Here is a 17,564-nt window from a genome sequence, read left to right on the forward strand (position 1 = left end):
CTTTGCTAAGTGAACTCCATCTATTCATTCCTTGTTCTTCCTCATCAAGGATAACATACCTTTCAAATATCAAAGTAATTTTCTCTTCCAGACCTCTTGGAGGCACAACCACCAGCACAAAATCACAAGAACACGAAATCACAAAACTCTTCACTGTATCTTACTGCCCACAAACCAACTCTATTTATTGTAAATGTTAACTATCCTGTACACACTAATGTAAAAGAAGTGTCTCAGCCCTGGATGGTGTGGCTCAGAGGATTGAGTGCCGACCTGCAAAACAAAGGATTGCTGGTTCAATTCCCAGTCAGGGCACATACCTGGGTGGCAGGCCAGGTCCCAAGTAGGGGGCATGTGAGAGGGAACAACACAGTGATGTTTATCGCCCTTTCTCCCTCCCTTCCCCTCTCTTTAAAAATAAATAAATAAAATCTTTAAAAACTAAAAATAAAAAAATAAAACAAGTGTCTCTCCATTTTGCTTTTTATCCAATCTTATAGATTCCCCCAGTTTGCCTTCTCCTCATCTCCTTAATCTACCACCAGTGAATTTCATGGATCTTCCTTATGTTTTTGTCTTTGATTCTAAATGTGTAAAATAAACTGCAAAACTACCATTCTCTGGTGCATTTTCTCACTTTATGAGATCTTACCTCAAGGTGTGTCCTCAAAATTTGGCTCATATAAACTCATAAAAGTTTTCTATAGGTTTGGACATTCTTTCGTCAACAACAGGAAGTGCTACTTGGTAATAAAAGGAAACGTAATTAACAAATTCTATCCTGAATTTCTAACACACAGAGTAAAATTATAAAAGCACATGTTAAACTATAGTAAAGCCAAAAAGTAAGCATGAGTTTGTTTCCCAAAGGGGTCTTGTTCTTCAAGGCATAAATTCAACCAATATTCCCCAAAGGTTGAATAGGGTAAACCACATAATAAACTAGAAAATACAAATAGGACATGTGTCAGTACATTTGAGCTTTAATTTTCAAAGAGGAACACTGTTCTTTCAGATTTGGTTTAGTTCATGACACATCAAGAAAATCTGAATGAATACCATTTAATATTAATTCTAATGGATAAAAAAAATTCGATTGTCTCTTAACCAGACAATATATCTCACAATGAACTCACCCGCATTATTACCAGCTGGGACCAGTTAACCACATTTACCAAATAAGGCAAGTTTTTTCAATGCTTGAAATCTTTCTACAGTGAGCTCACTTCACTTCTCACTGTGTTTGCTACAGTAATTATAGAGGTCATCTCTCTGATTCAGAGTCAGTAAATCACCAGACACTCAACGCAAATGTGGGCTGCACGGTCTCCTGAGAACAGTCAGTTGGCCTTCATATTTTTACTGAGTATATATAGAAGAGAAAGATGCAAAATATACTCTAATTGCAGAATGGCCAGAAGCTATATTAAGCAAAACCTATTAAATAAAGTCAATGAGAGATGTTTACAATTGGGAATTAAAAATGGCAGACCCAACCTTATTTCTCAATATATATTTCAAACATACTTCTTGTTATCTAGCACTGAGTCTATACAAACATATCCACAAACTTCAATAATGCTGGCTTAGAAATGAGTTATCTACACATTCCCAAAAAATGAAAATAAGTTTTTCCATTATTAATGGAATGCTTTGTTTTATAGTGTAGAAATAATGCATACAGACAGAACAAAGTGAAATCTATCAGATTTACCACATTCTTACTTAAAGCAACACTTTTGGGTTGTCTGCCATATTTGAGTTTCTGTAGCAGTTTGAAATTGAAACAAAAGCATGCAAATGTAAAGTGTTTTTACCTGGCCTTCTCTTAAATACTTAAATACATTCTACGGAAGAGGTAAAGAAAAAAATTCATCATCTTCTAAACTTTTTTTAAGATTTGTTTATTTATTTTTAGAGAGAGGGGAGGGAGAAATATCAATGTATGGTTGCCTCTTGCATGCTCCCAACTGAGGACCTGGCCTGAAACCCAGGCATGTGCCCTGACTGGGAATCAAACCGGTGACCCTTTTGTTCACAGGCCAAAACTCAATCCACTGAGCCACATTAGCCAGAGCTAAACTTTAAAATTTTTTTTTAAATTTTATTGGTTTTAGAGAAAGGGAGAGAAACATTGATTTGCTGTTCCACTTTATTTCCACATTCATTGGTTGATTCACTGGTATGTGCCCTCACCAGGGACTGAACCGGCAACCTTGGCATATTGGGATAATACTCTAACCAACTGAGCTATGCAGCCAGGGCCTTCTTCTAAACTTCTTGTGTGCAAAACCATAGCCTAACTTGAGAATATATATTTGGCTTCAAATGCAAAAGATTTGCATGAAGATAAAAACATTTGAAATAAAAAATGTTGGTGTTTATGTTACAAATACGACTTTGAACTACTAATCTCTTCGAGGTCATGACCAATTTAATCTTACTATAAATTAAGTGGTTTCCCAAAGTAGGAAGGTACATCATCAAATGTGCATTACTAAATCTATAATACCAGAAAAGGCCCTATTTGCATGAAGACCTAAAAGACTGCAGGAGGGTGAAAAGTGAAATTTGTTTTAGGCCTTAGACCAGGAGTTTGCAAAACGTTTTCTTCAAGGGTCAAGATAGTAAATATTTAATTTTGAGGGCCACATGGTCTCCAATATAACCACCCAACCCTGCTTTTGTACCATTAGAGCCATCATTGAAAATACATACATAGATGAGCAACATTGTATTCTCATAAAACTTTATTTACAGGCACTAACATTGGAATTTAACATAATTTTCACATGTCACAAAATATTATTCTTTTGATTTTTGTAAAACTATTTAAAACTGTAATAACCATTCATAGTTCATGGGCCACACAAAAGCAAGCGAATAGCCACATCTGGCCTGCAGTTTGCCAATTCTGGTTTTAAAAGAGAAATTAACATTCTCAGGTCAGGAAACAAAGGACCCCCTTCCACTGCAGGGTGGAGTCACCCTGGTCAGTCTTTACTGAGGTACATGTGGGAGCTGGAGCATAACTGTAAAGAACACCACACAGGATAGTGGACTCAATCTCTCCTTCCTTTGCCATCCTTCCTTTGGAAACTTGGTGACAGTGGAATTCACAAACTCGAGATAAGTTTCTCCTGCCCAAAGGGAAGGACAGAAGTAAATTTTTAAAAAGAAAAGATGCAGTATACTGGAGAACTCATACTAACTCAATAGAAAAGCATTCCAATGGCAGATGTTGCTGAATGAAAGCAGAATGAGAAAGATGGTGCCCTTGAGGAAAACTAAGGACTAATGATGATAAGGCTCATCTTTAAGCTCATGGAAAAGAGCAGGTTTATAATTCACCAGAGGGTAACTGGTGCAAACTCATAGACCTTTGTGATCTAACACAGATCTGAGGTTGTCTCCCCTCACCCTCCTGCTGGTGGGGTTTTCTAGTTAGCAGCCTTGTGTGGCCAGCAGGCATGTAAACATGATTGGATCTCCAGTGGTGGAACAAAATTTATCATAAGCATTCGAATGCAAACAGTGATGAATCCTTGGCTGGTAGCTGGTCTCTCTGACTCCAGCTTTCACAATGCTCACAAACCATCTCCTTGAAATGCAGGTTCAAGACCCAACTACCACAGGAGTGTCGTGTTGTGATTAGGAACATGTGCCTCAGAGCCAAACTGCCTAGGTTCAGTCCCTGCTTTGTCACTCACTTGCTGCCTAATCCCAGACGAATTACACTGCACTCTCTGTGGCTCAGTTTACTCGCTGCTAGGAAGAGAGTGAAAATAACCCCTCCTTTACAGGGTTGTTATAAAGATTAACAAATACATGTGAGCTACCTAGAATACTGTTTGATACATATGATGTCTATTAACATGATTTTTGTTAACCAAAACAAAACAAAAGATAAAAACAAACAAACAGAAACTTCTTGGCACAGCACAAAACTCTTCATCATTTTGCCCCAGCTGGATATTTTCCACCTCATTTCTCAGTAATTTGACTTTACTTCCATTTGCATACATGTGCTAACCATGGCCCAGGATTTATTCACACTATGGGTTATGAGATACAGGTGGGTGATATGATCAGTTTCATGGGTTATAACCAACATTTGTTTTAATGAAGTAGATTAGAGTACAATGGAAAACATCATATTACATAACTGTGGAAACAAAATTATATTAGCAAATATAATCACTCAATTATGACGTAAAAAGCATTTCTTAATGTGGCTCGTGGTTTTAAAAATCGCTCTGAAAATCGCTCTTGATATACCAGAGTATATCAAGCTTCTAAACCAGATCACAACATTTTTATACCACTATGACTCTTCTGCTTTTGCCTGGGATACTGTTTTCCCTTGTACTGACTAGAAAATTTCTGCCAGCCTTTAAATTGCACCTGCTAAATACTACAACTTCACAGAAGCCTTTTCCAGCTTCCCCTGGTTAAGCAGAGTGAATTGCTTCTTCTACTGCACTCACCAACTATTATGTGTATATTTCAGACACATCACTGATCCCACTCCATCATAATTATTTGCTTCTCTGGAGCTTCTTCTGCTATACTGTGAGCTCCTTAAAGGCAAGCATCATATTTTATTTTTGCATCCCCAAAACTTACCACTATGTCTGATACAAAGCAGATCATCACTGTCTAGTTGAAAGTTTTGTACTAATGACTTCAAACAAAGATGGATGAAGGCATGCTAATCAAAGTTCTAATGAATTAGAGCTGGGAAAAGAAGATGAGGCAGTAGAGGAGAACACGTGAGTATATTAGATGGTAACATCTAGATGCCAAAAGATCTCATTACTTTGGAATAAAGGAACTGAAATACTGGAAGTCTCACCATCAACTCCAAAAAGACTAATAGGCTTTGATTCCATAGTTATGGAATCAAAGAGCTCTACTTAAGAACTGCTGAGATTTTATTTAGATCTGAATAACCAATGAGGCACAAACAGTGACAAGGGAGATCATTTTATTCTTCAATATTGATGCTTCTTTTGATGTTATAGTAACCAGACACTCTGGGGCTTTGTGTTCAGTTTCATTACTAAATTTAATAAGACCAATGAAAAAATCGAAGCTGTTTATAGAAAACAAAATTTCAGTAAGTTGAAACAATATCATAGCAAGAATAACCAAATGTAACAGATGTTCAGCAAATGTGGAAGCTTCCTGACAAATACTGACACTGGCAACTTGGACACTGGGTGCTCCATACATTTTTTTGGTGAATATTAAAATATGTATATTTCATATGTAACAAGAAGTTTTAGTTAATTTTATAGGGGAAGTAGTTTAAGGTTCTTCACAATTTAGCTTTTAAATCTATAGAAGTTTCCTAAATTTCTAACTCACTGATTCACAGGCTTTATAGGGTTTCCAGCTACTTCAAAGTATATTACAAAGTTTTAATTCAAACTTGATATACATAAAATATAGGTGAGGACAACACGAACAGCCCTATAAAATACCATTAAAATCAAATGTGGACATAATACATTTGCAACAACTGTGAAGAATAGATATTCTTCGCAAAAATTAGTATTCTATAAAAAGGATTTGGAAATCTTTCATCTCTTCTTCTTTCATAGATTACCCTAATATTTTTTGCATCCTAATATTTTGTACCCTAATATTTTAGTTGCTTGTGTGTTTTCACAACACACAAGCAACTATTAAAGTATACATTTAAAACACACGATGGCTGAACTCACTGATGACAGTCATTTTATCAAAGCTCCACAGTAAACGTCAAATGATGCACACTATAAACCCACCTTCACTCGATGCTTGTAATGCACCCTGTGTGTACCTGCAACTTGCTTTGAAGCCTAAAATGTAAATGTAAAATAAAATGTTCTCAATTTTATTGTGGTAGTTTTGAGTTTTCCACAGAAGTCACCAAGAAGTCTCCTAAGTATTATAGAATATTTCTAAATATATAAATTTGAAAAAAGAAAACACTAATAACATTCCCAACCGAAAGACTGTGATCTCAAGCAAAGAAGGTGCCCGTAAAAATAGCAATGTGTGTATAGCAAGGCTCAGGACCAAAGTACGTATCATGAAATGATTTTAGAAGCATAAACTATCATGTAGAAAATTCTTCTACAGTAAGGCAGCCAGTAGACGTGGTAGAGGAAAGAACATGTCTACAAATAAAACACCAGCTCTTAACCCAAGGAAACCTCCTTGTTTCCTACAGCAGATACGGTGTTCACAGGGGAAATCTGCTCTGTGGAAGTGCTCCGAATGGAGCTTCTGAACTCACTGCTGTCCCTACTGAAAGAAAGAGACCTAGAAAACTTTCCTTAGTTAACTGGAGCATCTCCTTCCACCAGGTTAACTGTAAGAAACTAAATTTGCTACAGAGAAAACTTCATTACAAGGAAAAAGGCTTGGTTCTCACCCAAGAAGGCAGACCACTAAAGAGTGAAAATAATCTTAGTGTATAGCAAGGTTTCATTCTCAGGTATTAAATTCAACAATGACATAGTAAGATTCCACAACATTTCATTAATTATGATTTATATATGACATTGTACATTGCATTAACCTTTTAAAAAACTGTACATTTGGCCTAAAATTAGCATAAAGCTCTTTTGTAAAAATACAATTTGTGAGGAAGCTTTAAATGTTTCCTAAGTATTAGTCATCAGGCATCAGCATAAGAATAACTAGGAGGTAAAATAGTGATAATCTTCTCTATAATTTATTATAATCAAATTAGAACATAAGAGATTATTCTCCTATCTGAGCACATAGTAGCTATTTAATAAAGTTATAATAATCTATGTACGTATGCAAACACAAATAGACATTTACCACATAGTAATATAATATTGTAAGTTGACTTAATATGTTCAACAGAATGGCTTTTGGGTTATACTGCTACCCAGATTTCTAACTCGATGGGAGGCTCAGCTTTTCCCTATGACTGGCAAGCTTTGAGACGTACATATAAACATGACAGCTCAACAGACTTTGTAATACACAGAGACACAGAAGGGTGCCACCTGTCAAGTACACAGACCACTGCCAACATCCTGTATCCAGGAAATGTGATCCGGTTTGTTTTTCTACTGATGGCAATGAGATCAAACAGGGCTGATACTCGCCTCATACAGATGTTGTAAGGATGGTAAAAACACACTACTAACTACAAAAAAGTTTACATGGAGGAAGGTAGGGCACAGTGTCAAAATCACTGAGGTGTCAGGAGGCTTGGATTTGAATCCCAGCTGGGGCACAAGGGCACCCCTGTGTAGTTAGCAATGCTACATGATTTTTCTGGGTCTCAGGTGAATTAAGTGAACATGGTGATACTTCCTACATTGTAAGAGTGTTGTAAGAACTAGTGATCTGTAACTTGTATAGTATTATTAGTTATGAGTAATGGCCTTCTAAAGCCCTCTTGTGTGGTAGCCTTGTAAACCACACTTTATCAATATTTAACTGTCAAGTCAGATTTGTCTCTCTCTGTGCATGAAACAAAATAAGGCAAACTAACCTACATGATGAACAATGACCTTATTTTTGTTGCAATACTTTGATAAATACTAACAGAAAATATATAATAACAATAATAATTATTAATTATAAAACAAAAGCAATTAATAGCTTAGTATTCACTATGTAAAAGAAATTATGCCAGGAAATTTACATGAAATGTCAAATCATGCTGTCATAGCAATTTTATGAAGATAGTTCTTTTACTTTCTCCATTTTTCAGATGGGGAAATTAAGGCTTAAAAGAGGGAATTATTTTACCAAGTTCATAATTCCTACAAGTTTTGAGGGCCAGGTTTTGATCTCAAGTTTATATGAGTCTGCAGAACTTACCCTTAAATAATTATAAGATGTGATCTTACTCTCCAAAAGAGCTAACCAACAAATTTTCCTTGTTTGAGATTTCTTTTTAAAGGAATCACCAAACATGTGGTGGTGCTACTAAAGAACTGTACAGGCTTTACATCATTTCTGATTAAAATCTGACTCTACACCTCGCTGGTTAGGTGACCTCGGCCCATCTATTTAGCTTTCCTGCACCTCAGTTTCTTTATCTACAAAATGAATATAACAGTTTTCCTACCTAGTATGTTGGTTGTGAGGATTAAATGAGTTTACATGTAAAGTGCTTAGAGCAGTACATGGTTAACTATTATAAAGGGTAATGCTGTTATTGTTTAAAAAGACCAAATAACAAAAATCAGTAATTCTGCAACCCGGTATAACATAATAGGGCCTTCTAACTAGATGTACAATAAAGGGAATTACAAATAGTTTCAAAACAACTATTAAATGGCTCAGAGTTTGCCCAGAGAATTCAGTCCCAAAGACAGTCCTCACCACAGAACATCTGTCCAGGAGACAGGCACTCAGCTCAGCGGCTGTGAGCAGCACATGAAAAACCAATCCTCACTACTCTCTTAGGGCTCATTGACAGTAGGAGAACAAGTATGCTGACCTCATCCACATCTGACCCTGTATAAAACCATGCTATTTCGGATGTTCTCATCATGAGTCAAAAATATTATCTGTTAAATTAGATGAATAATTCAGTTCAGTGACCAAAACTTTATAATTTGGAATAAGCATCTGTAATCCTTCTAGATTCTCTCTAAACCACTTGTATATTTCAAACAACAAATTAGAGTACAGCCATTTTCCACATGAAGGACAGAATTAATCATGACAGGAATTAATCATGACAATTCTCTATGGATTTTTTAGATACTAAATGCTAAAATAATTATAATTTTCAAAATAATAAACAAATGTTCAGAGGCAGAATGTTCTGTCTGTAGTAGAGTTTCCCCCAGGCAACCCCCACATCGTTGTCCATGTCCATGGGTCACACAGGAATGTTCTTTGTGTACTTGATTCCTATGCTGTACTTTACATCCCTATGACTATTCTGTAACCACCAATCTGTACTTCTTAGTCCCCTCACCTTTTCTGTCTATCCCCCCGGCCCCCTCCCACTGGCAAACATCAAAATGTTCTCTGTATCTGTGATTCTGTTTTTGTTCTGCTTGTTTGTTTACTTTGGTTTTTAGAATCAATTGTTGATTGATATGTATTTATTGCCATTTTATTGTTTATACTTTTGACTGTCTTCTTAAAGAAGACTCCCCCTTTTTTAAATATTTCATTTATTTATTTCTAGAAAGAGGGGAAGGGAGGGAGAAAGTGAGGGAGAGAAACATCAAAGTGTGGTTGCCTCTCACATGCCCCCTTCTGGGGACCTGGCCCCCAACCCAGGCATGTGTTCTGACTGGGAATCTAATTAGTGAACCTTTGGTTCACAGACCAGTGCTCAATCCACTGACCCACACCAGCCCAGGCAAAGAAGACCCTGTAACATTTCATATAATAATGGTTTGATGTGATGAATTCTTTCACCTTTTGGTGGGGGGGGGGTCGTCTGGGACATTCTTTATCTGTTCTTCAATTCTAAATGATAGATTTGCTGGATAAAGTGACCTTGCTTTTAGGTCTTGCCAGTCCCTCCTAGCCTGTAAAGTTTCTTTTGAGAAATCAGCCTTGAAAAACAAATTCCCATATAAATAAAAAAGTATCTTTTAGCATTTATAGGCAGTACTTCTCAAGCCTCTCTTACCCCTAATGAAACCAGTCAGCGTTAATTCTCACAATGTGATGGAAATTTTTAAAATAAGGGAAATATATTAACTTCACCTGATTCAAAGTGGGCAAGTTTGGACATATTCAAAACATTTTTATAATTAAGATACTTCACACTAAATCGTTTGTTTGCTAAAGGTAAAGGAAATAAAATATCTCACAAAAGAGTATCCTAAAGACAGCCTGGAAGAATGAGACTGCTGGTGTGGATGAAAAGACTAGTGTCATAAATCTCACCAGAAGCAACCTCACAGGACGATCTGATCATAAATTCCGGACTGGGCAGGTCACGGCAGGTAGTCAGGCCCCGAGCCAATAAAAATGTTGTCTTTGCCTTAAGGAAGCCTTGTCCATTGTTTCTGCGCCTCTAGGTTAATAGGCCATTGAAATACTTCTTTTTCATACCATTCAGAAGTATAACCACCCTCAAAAGAGCACATAATCCTGTTACCTACCCTGTAATCCAACCATAGAGATGTACCTGCTTTGCTTTTACCCACATTCATGTAGTCTGCCTTACATTTCTGCCTTAATTGTAAATGTGTAAAAGAAACTGCACACTGTCATTCTGCGAAGCATCCGAGATATTGCCTCCCAGCAGCAGACTGACACTGGTCTGAGGAATGACATTCTATCCCTCACGGTGTCACCAACGAGATGGCCAGTCTGTTTATATGAGGAATATGAGAAATGGCCTCTTGAAAGTCAGTTCCATCTCTTAAAATATCTAACAGTCTGGTCTGTATATATGTTTTTTGCATACACATACACAGAAACACACACACACTTCCCCATAACGTATTTGTCTTTTACTAGGAAGAGTCAGTTTGCCCAGAAACAAGCGTGAAAAGTGCAGGTATGACTTACAATTGATTCTCTCTGGGGACAAGGAGGAGATTTCCAGTGAAATACAGCTGTTGATTTATACAAAAGTGTGGAAACAAATTATAATTCATCCTAATTCATTATAATGCTGTTCTAGATGTATTCATATTGTGAAAACTCCCGTGGGTATTAATAGTTCTGAACACCTACTTTCACTCATTTCTAAAACGTAGATTGGCAGAGTATCAGAAGACACATTAAAGAAACCAAACATTCAACACTACTACATTCTGACACATGTAACAGGCCCGGCCTGCAATACTATCCCGTTCTGTGAATATCACTAGACTAAGAACCTTTAAATAAACATTCTCTTGACAACCGTTCATAGATAATTCTTCTAATCTTTAGCCACTCAAAAAGCAGGACCCATCTCCTCTGTCCCTGAGTTCAACAACCCTATCGTTAACCTTTCCTACTGCCTCTCACAGATACGTGGTGCTTTTTTCCCACAATTGTAACTCATTCAGGACCACACTTTCCACAGCAAAGTATCAGGCGTCTCAAAGCTCCACAGAACACACTACAAAGGAAATGTTTGTGGTCCATGGACTTCATCCACTGCAGTTAAATAGGATCCTCTGGTTGTGAGGAGAGGGCCATTTTGACTCAGCGTTTTCCACTAGGACCAAGCTACAGAGGTTTGCTGACTACAGGGGAAGATTCTACACTTAATAGACACTCTCACCTTCCAGCTGGCTCACCAGTCTGAGCACGCTTGTGGGAAACCTCCACTCTGTGAAAAGCAGCAGAGTGTCATTTCTAGAATCAACTTTATTTACCAAGTAAGGAAATACCTAAGTGAAACAGTGAGTAAAGCATTAAAAAAAGATAAACACTTTGAAGGATTTCTTTTCCTACCGTGATGTTTTGCAATACAGAAAGAAAACTGAAATATATTCAAATGTATATTTCAGAAGAAAAAACTTTTTATTCACTTTACTAAAAAACAACAAAAACAAAAAAACTACTTAGCAGCTTAGAGTCAATTTAGTATTATGAGCATCAGGCAAATAAAACAATCACCACCCAATCTTTATGCTCAACATTTCATTTGATTCCATTTAGCCACAGGTTTAAGCTTCTGACGAGTAGGCAAAGGCACAGTGTACTACTGTGTGCTCTCAGTGAGTCCGTTCATCAATTAAGATGTTTAAAAAATAAAATGGGTGTAATTGCTCATGCTAACACAACTGTAGCTAATCGAAACCTTCAAATAAGAATAATCCATATAACACACGAAATTTACTATTTTCAATGGAACAAAAAACTTAGAATGTCCTGCATTAAAAAAAGAATTTTTCACAAAGCTCTTTAATTGATAAAAATTGATGAAGTGAAATATTGTAAATCAGGGCTGCAAAGTAAAACAGCTTGATTTTACCTCCGTCATCTGACTTCCCAGCTCTGTGACCTGGTGTCACTCACTCATCACTGTCCGCATTGTAACACAGGTGTAACACTTTTACTCACATCACAGGTGGCTTTAAGGATTTAATCAGTGCTTAACATCAAGGATGTTAAGAGTTCAGTGAGAACCCCTACCATACAGATGTCTATAAACACCAGCCATTTGTATGCTTGAAAAGACTCTTCCTTGCTCCAGGATACCACATTCTTGGTATTTTCTTCCTTCTTCTGCCCCTTCCTTCTCAGTCTTTTTATCCATCCTGTTTTTCTTTCCCCAAACATCAAATGTTGAGAGTTCTCAGGTTATAACTCACTCCTCTCCTCCACTCTTTCCCAGTCGGACCTAATCTACCCACCTTGATTTTAGTTAACACCCAGAGAACAATAATTCTTCAAGGTACATTTCTAATTCAGATCTAGTTACATACCTCCACTTGGAGGAACATTGAACTCATTATGTCTAAAAGCCAGAATCACCATCCTTGCCATCCAAACGAACATGCTGCCTATCTCAATAAGTGACTTCAAAACTACCCAATTATGCATCCCAGACCCTGGGAGTCATCTCTGAAATGTCCTGTTCCTCACTTCTCAATGTGTAACCCGTTTTCTATCTATCCCTTTCCATTTTCATCTGAAATATACCCCTTGGTCTCCACAGCCACCATCACCTTCTCAATCTAAAGGCCCTAACCAACAACTCCAAACTGGTTTGCACAAGAGCAGTCTTGCATCCTCTCATGACATGCAACTAGAATAATACCTAAAAATGCAAATATAATATCACATCTCTACCTGCAACTTCTCTTTGGCTCACCAGTGCCCTTAGAATAGGGAATAAAATACTGTGACCCATTAATAAAGTTTGTGCCCATGTCCTCCATCCCCACGGTCCTCTATATCCCTACACACTGGGTCATTTTCCTTTAAAATGCCAGCCTCTTTCCTCCTTCAAGGCTTTGATTCACACCCACTTTGTTCCTTCTTCAGGAATGTGTAAAAGGTTCTCCCCTCCCCACCCTCATATGCCCATGTTTAGCTATTTCTTTCTCATCCTTCATTTATCTGCTTAACCAATTCCTCCAGAAGGCATTTCCTGGTTTTGAGGACAAGGTCAGTCCCATTCATTAGACTCTCATGAAGCACCCTGCACTTCGCATCACAACCCTCAGTGCATTTACAATGATGTTAGTGTCTGTTTTTCACAAAAGATAGTAAGGGACACAAGTGCAAGGATGCCAGCTGTCTTGTTTATAGTTGGATCCCTTCATTTTAAACACCATGACTGCCACAAGTAGGTCAACCATGACATTGATAAATGTTCGCTGCTTTAATTAACACAGACATGGTTCCTGCTTAGTCCCTGACTTGACAGTTGTTCATAATTGGTGGAGAAATGTACATAAAACTAATTCAAGGCACAGTGTGATAGCTTTCTACAGGAAATAAGGAATAAGGACTACTGGATTATATGAGGGGGGAAAAACAGATTCTGCAAGAGAAGTGAATGAGGAACGGCCTATGTAAGGGAGGCTTCTTTCTGGTGCTTGGTGATAAGCCATGGAGAGCTAACAAGACTTCAACAAGGGAAGGGTAAGAAATGTTCCAGGGAGAGAAAAGAGGTTGGGCAAAGCCATGGACAGAGGCATATTGAAATGCAGCAAATGGGCACAGTGTGGAAAGCTTCCAGGATCAGGATTAAACTGTCTCTCGCGGAGAACGATTGAAGGTTTCACCATTGAAGAAAGACAAAGATGGGGAAATCTGTTAACAGATTAACATAGGAGTACGCAAGCTATTTCATTCAATACTTCAGACAGATGAGACAAAGGAAAGAAGGAAAAGTAAATCTGCAGTAGAATAGGTAGCACTGCACCAATGGGGAAGGCAGATGTCACTGACCAAACAGAAAACCAAAACAGAGAAAGGATCAGGGAAGGATGGGAGATGATGAGTTCTGTTTTGAAAACCCTAAGTTTTATGTCCTTACATAATGGTGTTCAGGTTAAAAAGCAGATCTAAAAAAAAAGATGCAAGTAAATTTCAGAAAATATTACACTCAGGGAAATTTTAATTGGTACATAATCAACTAAACATTAATGCAAAGGCTTGACAAACATGCCTAAGGTTTTTCCTCAAACACATGTTTTCATTAATAATGAAAAAAAATACAACAAATAATGAACACTCTTTGAAAATAACTGCCTGATTTTTTTAATATACCCTGTGCCTAACTTTTATTTTATAGGTGTTAGGAACAAAGATCATTATTTCACCAAAACTATACAACTGTATTTAACTTCCTACAATTGTGGGGATGGAAGGAACTCACTTATACTAACTTTTTCTCTATTCAGTAGAAGACTAATATCTTTATGTTTAAAAGATTCCAGTCCTTGTAATACGCTCAGTGCAAAAGTTAAAAATGACATACAGAATTTTAAAAGGTCATTCTAATTTCAAAAATGTTAACACATCTGAAATTGTGTTTCTTTAATTACCAGAACATCTGAAGAAAAGCAAAATGTAACACTTACTTTTGCTGCACCTATTTGTTCTTTGCGAAATTTCTCAAGTGGTGCAATTAATACATCATTAGCGTTTTGAATCTGAAATTAAAAATGAAAATACATTAAATTCTGTATAATTTCATGCAAATATTAATAAAATATGACTCCTTTATTTACCTTATTTAAATAAACAGCTTTTTTCTCGTTTGCTTCTATAAATGAAATAAAAATACCTCACACATTATACTCTTTTTCTATTTTATAATTAAGTTGTTCTTGCAAATTATTTCACTTAATCCTAACAAAATGTGAAAATAAGTACACGTGTAGTATCTTAGTTTAAATATTTAAATTTCTCATTCTAAGATATAACTAAGAAATAGCATATTGGATATTAAATTTATAAATACATTTAATTACACTGTTTTAATGTAGTCAATTCAAGCATCACTTCTAAATTCAACCACATAAAAGCCTCTTTCACTTTGCCACTAGAACATCATACTTATACAACTGCAAAATGAAATAAGGCTCACTTTTTTTCCTATTTCATTAGGAAATGAAATAGGAAATCCTTACACTTGGGATTCTCCTGAATGTTCTCATACTTCCAACCATACTAAAGTAGAATCTGATCCCTTCTCAATGAACAGTATTTTAGCCCCAAACTCGAAACTGGGAGTTCCCTAACACTTTAAAACATAAACCTTTTAATGTTGATCTGTGAAAATACCGGGAGAGGGTTCAAGGCACAGGGCGCAGGCAATGAACGCAAGGAGACAAACGTTTCTAAGAGTAACATCATGTTGGAAGGAAATCTTGATTTAAAAAATCCTTTAAAGAGCACTAAAGTTAAACGCAGGATCTTAAATGTCTGACCATAAAAAGAAATGGTAATAGTGTGACAGGATGGACGTGTTAGCTGACGCCATGGTGGGGATCATTCTGCAATACATACATGTATCAAATCAACAGGTGCAGCTTAGGTTCGCACGCTGTTATATGTCAATGACATCTCAGTGAAGTGTCGTGGGGCAGGGACAGCAGGCCGAGTTAACAAAATTCATTCTGCCACTGTGATAACAGAGCTAGTATATAATTGGCAAATGCTAATGAAAAAATGTTTTAATATATTACTGTATTTTAAAGTAGGTTACAGTGGGTACAGGAATTCCTTATATTATTCTTATAACTTTTCTGCAAGTCTGAAATTCTACCAAAATTTTAAAATTCCAATAAAAGGGTTTGACTTTCACCTATTTTCACGTTGTTTTATTTCTTAAGTTCCAGAGTCTAAATGCTCTGAGAAAGCATACACAATAATAAAAATCTAGAGTGGCCATGCCTTCCAAGCTTCTGTCATTCTCCATACTGCAGACAAATGAGATGACAGATCTTAAAAAGGCACCTAAAATCCTGCACACAAAAAGTCGATCAATACTCAAGCTTCTCTCTAAGACATCGAGGGTCTGAATACCTCGGTGGAGGCATCTGTGGCCAACTCGGACATCCATCGCCTAACTCCCACTGGTGAGCGCACATGGACATCCTTCCAGAGACACCGCACAGGCCTCTGACAAGAGAGGGGTGACTGGGAACAGTAGCAAAGTAGCTCACTCTTCACTCTCACTCCCTAAATCCTCTTTGCTTTCATGGAAGCCCAAATACATATAAACACACACATAAATGTCCAGATTTCACAGATACAAATAGCTGATTCTGCCTTTAAAGTTAAATTTGCATGAGGGGACACGACAATGGAGTGTCATGAACACTTCAGCATAATTTGGAAAAAGCGCAAAAATAAAGGCTAACATTTACTGAATGTTTTTGCTGGAAACAAGCATGATCTAATGCATTTGAAGTTAGAGAACTTCAGCAGGGAGGTATTTCTCAAAGGGTGAAAACTCCAAAAATGAGGCTGAATAAGGTGATAGGCAGTTAGCACAGGTATTCAAAATAGATGGGGTTCTGCTGCTCCCAGGCTGCTATGTAACCCTGCTGAGCAGCACAGCTGCATCACGTGCCTGAGGACTAGGCTCTAAGAACTAAGATGATGAGTGTAGAACACTTACCGTAGCTCAGGGCTTTACACACAGCAAGTGCTCAAAATGGACATCTTTTAATATTGCCAAATAAACAGATAATAAATCTCATTCTGTATTTACTTACTTCTATCTCTACATCTACTGCATTGCCCTTTTTGGTTGAAGTGTATCTATGCGCACAGTATAAGGTGGCATTTTCCCATGAAAGTTCCACAAGACAGGGACAGCTTGGCCTCTCCCACAGCCAAGCACTAGGTATTTACATATATGCCAAGCTCACCACTGAGATCTGTGGGGATGGGAAAAAATGAACACATGGACTAAACCTTCCAGAAAGTTAATGTTTATTTGAGAAGAGAGGAATGTATTCATTCAAAAAGTATTTGATGCTCATAAAGCACTGTAAAAATTCTGGAAAAAAGTAAAAGTCAAAACTGATTACATTGAAGGGAGTTACATGGTAAACTATGCCAAACTCCTTATAAATATATTAGGATTCTGACAACAGGAAAGATCCATAAGAACCAAATGAGTTGATGTAGTCTTTTGGTAGTGGATATGAATTGGATATACCAAAAGGAAAAAAAATATTCTAGGAAAAAAGACCCTCTTGGATAAAGGCAAAAGGGCAGAAGTAAGCACGGCACATGGGAAGGGTGGCGCAGCACAGCAGAAGAGAGCATTCGCTAAGTCCTCATTCAGAGTGCATGTGAACAGTGAGTGCACCGACCACACTGCAGGCCCTCGTTTAACTTTTTAAAACTGTGAATAGTGGAATGAATGTGAAGAGTGTCCAACAGTTCTGCCACATAGCAGGCTCCAAAGAAGTAATATGTTCTTAGTATTAATTAATACAAACATTGCTCTAACTGGAGAAAAGAGTATACATTATTGGTTGTTAACTCAATTGAGATAAGTAAGGAAAGGGTGAATTATACCCATAATCAGGCAAAGCAGCCTGAACATGGAATGAATGTTGGTTTCTGAACAAGGATTTTTTTAATGTTACAAAAACTTGCTCTAGGAAGCCAGTACTATGTAGGACATTTTG

The 17,564-nt window shown here is 37.1% G+C and overlaps 1 protein-coding gene across 1 annotated transcript in view; it reads right to left on the minus strand.

Annotated features, from left to right (window-relative positions):
* The window catches only part of ARHGAP42 (Rho GTPase activating protein 42), a 252,753-nt gene that overhangs the window by 93,700 nt on the left and 141,489 nt on the right, over positions 1-17,564 (minus strand). Inside the window, exon 4 of the mRNA XM_045817966.1 lies at positions 14,493-14,564. Coding sequence (XP_045673922.1) covers positions 14,493-14,564 — 72 coding nt within the window. The remainder of the gene's footprint in view (positions 1-14,492; positions 14,565-17,564) is intronic.

This window comes from Phyllostomus hastatus, unplaced genomic scaffold (assembly GCF_019186645.2).
Source record: "Phyllostomus hastatus isolate PE091 unplaced genomic scaffold, TTU_PhHast_1.1 phas_scaffold_317, whole genome shotgun sequence".
Classification (NCBI taxonomy): Eukaryota; Metazoa; Chordata; class Mammalia; order Chiroptera; family Phyllostomidae; genus Phyllostomus; species Phyllostomus hastatus.